The sequence below is a fragment of the Emiliania huxleyi genome (assembly GCF_000372725.1).
Source record: "Emiliania huxleyi CCMP1516 unplaced genomic scaffold EMIHUscaffold_8, whole genome shotgun sequence".
Lineage (NCBI taxonomy): Eukaryota > Haptophyta > Isochrysidales > Noelaerhabdaceae > Emiliania > Emiliania huxleyi.
Genome location: NW_005196021.1, coordinates 590,897 through 602,220, shown reverse-complemented (window position 1 = coordinate 602,220; position 11,324 = coordinate 590,897). Strand labels below are relative to the sequence as shown.

At 64.1% G+C, this 11,324-nt stretch overlaps 3 protein-coding genes across 3 annotated transcripts; 1 reads left to right on the top strand and 2 right to left on the bottom strand.

Annotated features, from left to right (window-relative positions):
- Nucleotides 1-1,054: 1,054 nt before the first annotated feature.
- On the bottom strand, nt 1,055-2,807 carry EMIHUDRAFT_198495 (hypothetical protein; the record flags this gene model as incomplete). Its single annotated transcript, XM_005759547.1, has 5 exons — nt 1,055-1,132; nt 1,204-1,263; nt 1,382-1,651; nt 1,939-2,195; nt 2,321-2,807. 5 exons carry the CDS (start codon nt 2,805-2,807, stop codon nt 1,055-1,057), a joined length of 1,152 nt encoding a protein of 383 aa, XP_005759604.1.
- A 509-nt stretch (nt 2,808-3,316) lies between these two features.
- EMIHUDRAFT_198494 (hypothetical protein) lies at nt 3,317-4,178 on the top strand (the record flags this gene model as incomplete). Its single annotated transcript, XM_005759546.1, has 3 exons — nt 3,317-3,748; nt 3,822-3,950; nt 4,050-4,178. 3 exons carry the CDS (start codon nt 3,317-3,319, stop codon nt 4,176-4,178), a joined length of 690 nt encoding a protein of 229 aa, XP_005759603.1.
- Nucleotides 4,179-8,219: 4,041 nt separating this feature from the next.
- Nucleotides 8,220-10,125, bottom strand: EMIHUDRAFT_198493 (hypothetical protein; the record flags this gene model as incomplete). Its single annotated transcript, XM_005759545.1, has 3 exons — nt 8,220-9,589; nt 9,670-9,839; nt 10,100-10,125. The coding sequence occupies 3 exons, from the start codon at nt 10,123-10,125 to the stop codon at nt 8,220-8,222; spliced, it is 1,566 nt and encodes a 521-aa protein (XP_005759602.1).
- Nucleotides 10,126-11,324: the final 1,199 nt, after the last annotated feature.

Sequence of the window (11,324 nt, the reverse complement as noted above, 5' to 3'; positions counted from 1 at the left end):
AGGGAGGGAGGGAGGGAGAGAGAGAGAGAGAGAGAGAGAGAGGGGGAGAGAGAGAGAGAGAGAGAGAGAGAGAGAGAGAGAGAGAGAGAGAGAGAGAGAGAGGGGCGAACGGCCGCCTGCGCGAGCGTCGCCTCGCGCCGCGCCGCCGCCGCCGCGCAGCGCTGCTGCCGCGAGGCGAGCAGCTTGGCAAGGGAGGCCTCCGCCTCCGGCGAGGGCGGTGCGTCGCCGCACTGGAACGAGACGTGGTCGACCACCTGTGGACATGTGCATGCACATGTTGTCACTTATGTGAATGAGGTGACCCTCGCGACACTCCACGTCTAGACGACAGGAGCCGGCACGGCATTCAGAGTGCAAGGCCCGGTGCGCGTGGTGAGCGGTGTGTGTGTGTGTGTGTGTGTGTGTGTGCGCGCGCGCGTGTGTGTGTGTGTGTGTGTGTGTGTGTGTGTGTGTGTGTGTGTGTGTGTGTGTGTGTGTGTGTGTGTGTGTGTGTGTGTGTGTGTGTGTGTGAGTGTGTGTGCGTGTGAGTGAGTGAGAGAGAGAGAGTGTGTGTGTGTGTGTGTGTGTGATGACCACCTTGCCGGCGGCGACGCGGTGTCGCTGGATGTACTCGGAGAAGGTGCTGCCGCGCGTGCCTGTCCATTGCCCACCATCTCTGTCTGCATCACACCGTGCTACAGATGTGCCGGGTGCGCCGTCCGGCTCGGGGGGGTGGGGGTGGGGAAGGGGAACCACCGGGGTCCCCGTGAAGAGTGGGGGGGTACCCCCGTCTCCGCCGCAGTCTCAACCCTGTCAGTGTGGAGGGGGGTGTGCGGGTTCGCTATTCACAGGGGTGTGCGGGCTCGCTATTCACAGGGGTGTGCGGGCTCGCTATTCACAGGGGTGTGCGGGCTCGCTATTCACAGGGGCGTGCGGGTTCGCTATTCACAGGGGTGTGCGGGTTCGCTATTCACAGGGGTGTGTACTTCACAGGGGGGCCCCGGCCCAAGAGACAGGAGTCAACCAGCCGAGTCAACCAGCCGAGTGCGTATGCCAGGAGGACGGTGAGCGTGTGTCATGGCGCGCCGACAAAGAAGTCGGCGCACACGCACGCCCACAGGTCGGCCAGCGCGAGGGCGACGGCGTCCTCGCCCTCCCGCCCACTCTCTGCGACCTTTAATTGATAATGAGGAGCTGATTAATAGCCCTCGCCCTACCGCGCACTCTCTCCGCAGTCTGCAGGACCGCCTCTGCCCGCCGCGGCAGCGAGGAGAGCGCCGCCAGCTCCGCGGCGTCGGTGGCGTCGGTGGCAAGGAGCCTATGGGAGGGAGGGAGGGAGGGATTGCGCAGAGTCTTCAGAGCACCGCGTGGAGACGAGGGGGGGGGCGGAGACGGCGAATACAGCCGAATGCCGCCGAATACGGCGGGAGGCAGCGGAGTCCGTGTCCTCCCGAGCGCTGGTCGGGTTCTGCTTCCAGGGCTTGGCGCCATCATACTTTCGGTTTCGCGGCGCCGTGTTTTTCTTCTTTTCTGCGTCTAGGGCGACGAGCCAGGAGGCCAGCTGCCGGCCCTCGAGCAGCGCGCCAATCTGCGACGCGACGCTGCCGATGGCGGGCCAGAGGCGAGGGTCGCCCGTGAGCTCGGCGAGCCTATCCGATCTCCACGGACCGTCCTTCAGCCATAGCAGAGGCGAGCGTCGCCCGTCCGCTCGGCTAGAGCCGCTGCAGGTCCGTCCGCCGCACATGCGTCTCGGGCAATCTCCAGCAATCTCGGGCAATCTCCAGTAATCGCGAGCCGCTGCAGGTCAGTCCGCCGCACATGCGTCTCGGGCAATCTCCAGCAATCTCGGGCAATCTCCAGTAATCGCGAGCCGCTGCAGGTCAGTCCGCCGCACATGCGCCGCCAGGCACGGCCGCCTACTCTCGGGCAATCTCCAGTGATCTCGGGAAATCAGCGCACATGCGCCGCCAGGCACGGCCGCCGAGCGGCGGCGAGGCAGCCCTCCGCCTTTGCGCGGATCCGCGGGCTCGGGCGCAGCGCCTGCAGCAGCAGCGCGCGCTCCCCCGCGTCGAGCAGCGAGGGCAGTGCGGCGGCGCAGAACGAGTGGTCGAGGGCGAGTACGCTCTGCGCCGCGTCGCCGAACGCCGCAGCGACTTCGCGGGCGCCCCGCAGGGGCTGCGGCAGCTCGAGCGACCGCTCGGCCTCGACGCCGCTCCCTACTCTCGGAGCGAACCTCTCTCACTCACACGCTGCGCCTCTCGAGCGGGCATCTCCTCCTCTCGGCGCCGCTGCCTACTCTCGGAGAATCTCTCTCTCCCTCCCTCTGCGACCCTCGAGCGACATCTCCTCCTCTCGGCGGCGCTGCCGGCCGCGATGCCGAGGCGGAGTCCGGCGGCGGCGTCGACCTCTCGCAGGTACTCGAGGTTGGCCAGCAGCGAGCGCAGCTCCGGGAAGAGCTCCCAGCCGCGGGCGTCGGCCCAGGCCGGATTGAAGCAAAGGTGGAGCCTCACCAGGGCCACTCCCTCCCCGTCGCCGCTCCCCGCCCGCGCGGCCGCAAACTGGTCGAGGGTGGCGCAGCGCACGATGCGGGAGAGCGGCGAGAGGTCAAAGTAGTCGGAGCCCTCCGAGAGCCACGGCTGGCCGTACTGGGCGCGCCAGCGAGGCAGCACGAGCGTGCGGCCAGTCGCGCGGGCGAGTGCCACCGCACACTCGAGGCACGCCAGCTGGTTGCACAGGCCGCCAAAAGGCTGGTAGATGAGGTAGCGCGCCTCAGTCCAGCTGCCCTCCCACTGCTGGCTCAGCCAGGGATAGGGTCGGCCGTCGCTCATTGACGAGAGCAGCGTGCTGTGAATTCTTTTTCTTGGCAGGGCCGCTCGCCGCGCTTTCTCTGGTGCCCGCGCCGCCAAGCTCTGCGGACGGGCCCTGTCGTGGACGAGCCCTTTCTCTTTTTGCTGTGCCTTTTGTGGTGCTAGTTCGTGCCAGTCTGCTAAGAAAGAAAGAAAGAAAACAGACAACCCAAGGGAGGGATGGGAGGACGGCACGCCGCCACCACACAGGGATTTTAAGGAGAGGTGTGTGGTGCGCTATCCGTCGCCCACCCTAGGGAGTCTGCCTCTTCCTATCTCTCTTCGCAGTCTCTCGCTGATTCTCGCTGCAACCAGTCTGCTGTGAGAGAGGCTTGTGCTCGTAGAATTCTCTTTTTGACCGCTCAGGGTGGCGTGAGTGAGTATTACACACACACACACACTCAGGGTGGCGGCACACTCGCGGGTTGGGGCGCCTCGTCGTGCCGCTCGTCGTCGTCGTGTGACGCACGGCCGGGCCCGAAATCGCTCACATGCCGACTCTCCTGCCGCTGGCCTTTGCGCTCGGCGTCCCAACGCCGCGGCCACTGCCCGTGCCCGCGGCGCCTGTGCGCGTCGTGCGTGCTTGGCCGCCTCCGGGAGCAGACCCGTCCCGCATTTGGATTGAGGGCGTCTCTTCCGGTCCCCTCGGCCGAGCGCCGGATCGGCTCTTCGAGCGCATCTTCCGCCAGCGTCTCGCCGCAGAGCTCGGTCGTGACGCGGCGGACCCGACCTTTCGCGGCATCGTCGACCTCGCACGGGCCCTCGTCGCGGAGAGGGGGCCGGACGTCGCGCTCGCCTCGCGGCGCGTGCTCAACGAGTGCTTCCCCGACTGGCCGCCCGTCGCTGCCCGGCGGCTGCTCCCTGCCAGCGTGTGTGGCGACGTCCGCGCGACAGGGAGGAAGGGGCTTCTCTTTTGGTTCGAGGTCGGCTCCTCCCCCGCGCCTCGCTCTCCCGCCCCCCCGCGCCTCGGGACGTCCCTCCCCGTCGCGTCCGCAGGTCCTCTTCGCGCGGCCCTTCCCCGCCTTCTCTGGCCGGCTCAATGCGTGGGTGACCTCGTGGGCGGCGCAGTGGCTGATGGGGCCCTGCTCGCTCGAGGGCTTGGCGCCCGAAGACCTCTCCGAACTGGTAGTTCTTATGTTGAGCTGATTTTAATTTCATATAGGCCTCGCGCCCGAAGACCTCGCGGACGCGCCGTCGAATCTGTGCGGCGGCGCGGGCGCGCAGGTCCTCGTCCACCGCTGCCGCTTCCTCGAGGAGTCTGCGTGCGCGTCGATCTGCGTCAACGCGTGCAAGATACCCACGCAGGCCTTCTTCAACGAGGAGATGGGCGTGCCGATGCGCATGGAGCCCTAGAAGCGGAATACGGATTCATGCATCCGAACTAGCGCTCGAGACGACACGTCTTCAGCCGCCGTCCGCTGTCTTCCGCTGCATTCCCTGTCCTCTTCTCCGTTGTACTCACGCGGTGCTCTGAATTCACTGCACAATACCATCTTCCCGCCCTCACGTTGGCGTATTCAGCACCTACTAGGCATCGAGCCCGACTGATTGCTTAATTACTGATTAATTAATTAATCACGTAGGCATGGAGCCCGACTACGAGACGCTCGAGTGTCGATTCAAGTTTGGGCTGCGCCCATCCGCCGCGGACGAGGAGGAGGCGCGTTCGGTCGCCTGCTTCTCGGCTTGCCCCTCGAACGGGCTGCTGCGGCAGCAGCTGGAGGGCGAGGCGAGCGGAGCGCGGAGATGCTCCGCCATGGGAGGGCCAACGGTGTTGCGGGGGGAGGGCGAGGAGGAGCCGAGCTGAGCGGGCGGCCACACACAGAGGAGGATAGTTTCCATGGCTAATTCGTAAGGCGAAAGTGTCTTTTTCTCCGTGCCGTACGGCTCTCTGTGGCCTCCTGGGGCGGATTAGAGCTGTCAAACGTTAAGAGCTGAACAGTGTTGCTAGTGTTAACAGTAACAACAGAACAACAGTTGGGCTCCCCAAGCCCAACAACATTAGCTAATGTTAGGCCAGCTGAACAACAATAAGGAAGGCCTACCAGTGACCCACGACGATCTCCAGCGTCCAGTGCAGGTAATACCCGAAAATACCTGGAAATCCCCGGGTATTTTCGGGTTTTACCCGGGTTTTTGGCATTTTCTGCTTGCTGACCACTGAACAACAGTAACAACAGTAACAAACAGTAACAGCTTGGGCTGGGGAGAACACTTGAACAACGTTGAGGATTTCAGCCAACAATAGTGCAACTGTTAGGCCCAAAGTTAACGTTTGACAGCTCTAGGGGCGGTGGGGCGGCGCGGGGGCCCCCGGACGCCGGAGGCACCTCCGTGCGAGGAGACGCGAGACGATGGCAGGCCGAGGCGAGACGAGGAGGACAGAAGGCGCGAGGAAAGAGGCAGCGCCGCGGTCGACGGAGGCGACAACGACGGAGAAGGGAAGTGGGAGCGACAACGCGCACAGAGGATGAGGATATGAATTGGGACGAAGCAGCAGAGGGGAAGGCGAGGGAATCGAGGGACCGGAGGGCTATCGCGCGACAGCGATGAGATGACGACGAAGAAAGGGGAGGGGACGGAGGGGCGACACGCAGGAGGAGCGAAATCGCGAACGGCCCGAGCAGAGAGGGCGACGGCAGGGCACGAGGGGGCAACGGAAACGCTACCAATGACGCGAACCGAGGCACGGGCGACGGTGGGGTCGGGGGAGGGCGACAGCGACATCGAGGTTGACGCAACCGTGTCGAGAGCGCCACCCAAAAGGAGACGGACGGCCATGGAGGTCACCGAATGGAGGGCGAACGGCACGATACGAAAAGGCAGGGCGAGGCGGATGGAGAAAGAAGTGCCGAGGAGGCCATGGTGGAGGGGAGGGACGGGAGGACGAAAGAAGGGCGAGGAGGACGAGCGGCCCGCACAGACCGCGAGCAGAGCGCCTGCTGGCCATTTCGAGACATTCGCAAAGAACGCTAGCTACATGGGAGGGCTTCGTGAAGGGTGGATTGAAAAACATTGAACAAAAAAGAGGCGACGAGAGGAACCGGCGGAGGATGCAGTGACGTGACCCCCTCCCCCCCCCTCACACACACACACACACACGCGCGCGCGCGCGCACACACACACACACACACACACACACACACACACACACACACACACACACACACACACACACACCGCTCACCCACGCGCACTGGGCCTAGCACTTTTAATGCCGTGGGGCTCCTGTCGTCTAGACGTGGAGACGCGAGGGTCGCCCCCCCTTGCCCCACCACCTCGTGTGGGTTACCCCGCACACGGGTCAGCCAGCCTGCCAGCCACGTATCCACGCAAGCGTGGTCCGCGCGCATGGCATACACACAGGCGTTCGCCAGACAGCGCAGAGGCTAGGCGACCGGGGGAGGACTAGCTCAAGGGCAACACAGCGTCAACAGCCGTTGGCGCGCAGAACGAGACTGCCGGGTGTTTCGCCGTTGCTGAAGCGTGACAAAACTTGAGTAACTGCATGGACTTTGGGGGTGGGTGCCCCAAGCCCCAAGCCCCAAGCCCTCAGTCCTACTCCTCTACCTACAGCTCAGGCCAGAAAGAAGCCAGCAAGCCACTGGGGTCCCGTACCATGCGGAATCGACCCTATCCAGTGCTCAAGTGCTCAAGTGCTCAAGTGCTCAGTGCTCAAGTGCTCAAGTGCTCAGAAAGAAAGAAAGAAAGAAAACAGACAACCCAAGGGAGGGATGGGAGGACGGCACGCCGCCACCACACAGGGATTTGAAGGAGAGGTGTGTGGTGCGCTAGCCGTCGCCCACCCTAGGGAGTCTGCCTCTTCCTATCTCTCTTCGCAGTCTCTCTCCGATTCTCGCTGCAACCTTCATGCCACCTCGCGGTCGTCCCACTCTCGTCGTTCTCTCCCTTGTCATTTCCTCCTCTGTCGCGTCGTTCCCTTCTGCCTCGTCCTGTGACGCCGCCGCCTGCCGGTCCCTTGTTCTCGCGGCTTCTTTCGCCTTTCGGCGCAACTCCGTCGCTCCTCCTCGCGGCGTATCCTGGCCCCTCGAGTCTATCGAGCTCCCCTCGCGCAAGGACCACGTTTCTGACTCCCACTCCGATCATTTGCCTACAGGTCATGTTGTTGCTCAGGTCCACTCTCTCTTCGAACACTCGTGCCTCTACGGATGATGCCGGCGCTGGGGTCCCCTTCGGATGCATCGTGACATCTGACAACTGGATTTCCACTGGTTCATCCTCCTCGGAGTCATCTTCCCCGTCCTCCTTCCGCTCGGCTCTTCGCTCGGTACGTTCGGTGTGGCTCACCCTCCATGCCGTGAACAGGCGCTTTATCCACCCTATATTCTTCTCTCGTTCCTCTGCCCGTGCCTTGGTCTTGTCGTTGTTTCGCACCCATGTCTGTATGGCAATCGAGGCTGCCTTCCCCACTACCTGTAGTTCACTCGTCACCTCTCCCGCGAGCTGCCTTCTCTTTCTTTCGGGTATGGCTCAAGTGCGCTCCCTCGAAACCCGAAGTTGAGAGCCAATACGACACGTGCTCACAGCACAATGCCCGGGAGCTTTGTCGCGACGACCTCGCCGTCGCAAGCTTGGACTACACAGAGGAACTGCTCGCAGATGCGCAAGTGCAGACAGCGCGAGTGGACGAGACTGGCACTGCAGCGGTCAAGATCACGGCTGACTGCATCGCAGCGATCCAGCAACACCGCCTGGATCGCGGCTCAGCCTGCTGCAAACTCTTGGCTCGTTCAGGAGAGGCGTAGATTGAAACGGGTCGAATGGCCGCGGGTCGAGTGGCGCGGTTGCCTCGCACTCCCAGTTGCACCGTTGCTCGAAGGCCAGCCCAGACTGCCGACCTCACTGGGCTCCACAGGTGGGAGCCAACTCGCACACCCCGTCGCATCATCTGGACCCCGGGGCGAGGGCGGTTGCAAGTGGTTGGCGCGCGATCCTGCTGGAGCCGCAGCCGCAGGTGCTCTCGCCACGCCCGTATACGCTCCCGTTCCCACCCGCTCGCACAGCTCCCACTGCGTCGAGCAGGTGTTTCAACAGCTAACCTCACGGTATGCTCGCGCCGCGCCGCGCGTGAGGGCGATACAAGCCGCCGTCTGTCCCGATGGGGCTGCGCAGATTGTGCTGTGGACGGTTGACACGTCGTCGGCAACCGGAAATTTCGGGAGCAATGACAGCGATGCGCGGTGCCTTACACGGCCGCGCGCTTATGGAAGCTGGGTCACCGAGATTGCATCTCTGTCGCGACGGCACCTCGAGCATCACCAGCACTATCTTGGCTACAACAAGGACGAGTGCAGCAGGTGCTCGGCCTACCTTGCCAGGCCGCTGCCCTCTCACAAGTGCATGGAGAATGTGATCTCAAAGAACCTCAGACCTCTAACCGTCCCTTGCTACCACCTCTCCGACCTGCCGACAATGCTCGGCCGCGCCTCTCCAACGCTCGTTGTCATTGACGCCGAGGGAAGCGACGTTGACGTGCTCCGCAAAATGCCCCTCGCAGCCGACGTAGCGCCGGCGCGGATCATCTTCGAGTCCAAGCACCTGCTCAGCGGCGTGTTTGAAGAGGCTGCGGCGCTGCTCTTTGATCACCTCCTCGGTCGCGCCGTCCAGCATCGCCTCGTAGGCCGGGAGCGCCGCGTCGAAGGCGATCGCAGGAGCGACGCCGTCCTCGATCGCCTGCTCCACCATCGCCTTGAGCGGGCTGTCGGGGGTCTCGCCAAAGTACTGCGCCATCTCGAGCTTCTCCTCCACCGCCGCCTTCTGCTCCTCGGTCATGCCGTCCCCGCCAGGCAGGCTGCGCTCGGCGGCCGCCACGTCCTTGCAGAGCACCGTCTTCAGCAGCGCGTCGCACGCCGCCAGCCCGCCGGCGTCGGTGAAGGCGTCGCCGTCCTTCTCGAAGGCGGGCGAGGTGAACTGAAGCTTGGCGGCCGCCTTGTATGTCGACTCGGACACGTCGACGCCCTTTGCAGACACGAGCGACCACGTCGCACCCGCCCACGCCTCCGCCGTCACCGGCACCGTCTCGCCCTTGCCGTGGTAGAGCTGCACCATCGACCACAGGTCCTCCTTGGACGGGCAGCTCGGCTCGGACGACGCCACCGAGCGAGCCTCCGGCTCCGCCGCCTTCTCCGCCAGCGCCGCGTCCAAAGCCGCCTGCATCTCCTCCTCGGTCGCGCCGTCCAGCATCGCCTCGTAGGCCGGGAGCGCCGCGCCGAAGGCGTCCGCAGGAGCGACGCCGTCCTCGATCGCCTGCTCCACCATCGCCTTGAGCGGGCTGTCGGGGTTCTCGCCAAAGTACTGCGCCATCTCGAGCTTCTCCTCCACCGCCGCCTTCTGCTCCTCGGTCATGCCGTCCCCGCCAGGCAGGCTGCGCTCGGCGGCCGCCACGTCCTTGCAGAGCACCGTCTTCAGCAGCGCGTCGCACGCCGCCAGCCCGCCGGCGTCGGTGAAGGCGTCGCCGTCCTTCTCGAAGGCGGGCGAGGCGAACTGGAGCTTGGCGGCCGCCTTGTACGTCGACTCGGACACGTCGACGCCCTTTGCAGACACGAGCGACCACGTCGCACCCGCCCACGCCTCCGCCGTCACCGGCACCGTCTCGCCCTTGCCGTGGTAGAGCTGCACCATCGACCACAGGTCCTCCTTGGACGGGCAGCTCGGCTGAGCCTCGCCGCCGCTGCCGCCGCCAAAGAGACAGCCGTGCATGTGGCCCGGCAGGCCCAGCACTGAGTGCAACGCCGGCCCGTCGCCTGGTGGGCCAGTGAGCGTGCGTCGGGCTTCTATGAGAAGGTTTGGTAGCAAATAGAAACTTAATGTTGGGCGGGTGCACCTGGTTGTGCTTCAAGAAACCCTGCAAAACAGCCGATCATGTCGCTCATGAAGAGTCGTTGCGGAGAGGCAGAGCGGCTGGTCAAGCTCACGGCGGCCGTCACGAGGAGGACCACGAGGCCCGCGCCGACAGCCGACCAATGCCTCCTCCGAGGTGGGTTCTCAACAGCCCTAGCAACGATCATCGGGCTGGGTCTGAGGGTCTGAGGGACACATGAGGACGTACGCGCGTCGCCGACGATGGTTGTATTGGATTTGAATTCACCGGGTCAATGCATTTTCGTTTTTTAAATGAACTCGCACGGGACGCGGCACAAACGGGGCACAAACGCCAGGCTACAAATTTTCGTTTCAATGCCCACGATGCCGCAACACCGCAACACGACGTGGACACGGGGCGCTCCCGCCCGGGGCGCTCCCTCCAGGCTCACCGCGAGTAGAAAGTAGGATCGAGCATTGGGAGCTCTCTACATACCAGGACTCAGCACCGACCTGGCAAGCCCCTTTGTTTTTGTTTTTGTGCACGTGTGATGAACTCACACCTCGGCAGTGTGGTCTGGACCGGGCAGGGCAGTGTGGTTTTCACACCCGGGGCAGGTATAGGGATCGGGCAGGGCAGTTGAAAAGGGGCGATAATTGCTGTGAACATGGAATTTAGATAACAATCTCAATGAGATGTGTAAAGAGGACGGCCGATCGACGAAACACATGCGCGAGCTCGCGAGCTCATGCTTCTCCACGAGACATTCGGCGGCGGCTTCTCGCCGGGCCTGCAGTTGCAAAGATCAACCGCCTTGCGCGCAAGGCTCAACGCTCGGGCGTTGACACCGCGCCGCGTACCCTCCCCACACTCCCGCCCGCCTCTCATTTGTGTCACACCACGCGGAACGCATCTCCATCGCTTCGGTGAAGGGGGTGAACCGCGCCATCCTCGATCGCCGTGCAAAGCTCGCTTCCGAGCTCTCACGCCGCGCGTAGAGGGCCCTTGTAGGGGCCTAGAGAACACAACCCCCTCTCCCTTTTCTCCCAGTAAGCTAAAAGTACGTACGTACAATCGAGAGAGAGAGAGAGTACGTACAATCGCTGTGAACCCAGCCACGTCGGCTTTCGTCAAAATACGAAAAAGTAGAAAAAAGTAGAGAAAAGAAGTTCGTGCCCGAAATTCCTCGCACAACACTGGGCACGCGGGACTGGCGCGCACTGGCACATGTGTGTGGTGGCTGGAGGAGATCAGCCCGGCCGCAGGGTCGCAAGAACACGACTACACGAGCCGCTCGCGCCGCCGGGTGAGCACCCTTTCTCGCCTCTCACCCGAACGTGGTCGTCACGACCGATCCGGCAAACTCGCGCCGCACGACCCTCTCGGCGCCGTCGCCGTCGGTGAGCCTCACCTAATGGCAAGGCAAGCCACACTTCGCCCCACGCCAGGGCGGGGCGACGGGGCAAAGGCCGTGCCACCCGCCCACGTCTGCACGTCACAGCTCCGGCGCCCCGCGGGGCAACGGCGCATCGGCGGTGCTAGGTGAAACGGTGGCGTCTCACCTCCAGCGCCGACCCCGCCCCGCACGCCGAGAAGGCGATGCCGCCGGGCAGCGCACACCACCCGCCGCAGACCCGTTCGGCCGCCGCGCCGCCGCCGCGGTACGAGGCGAAGCA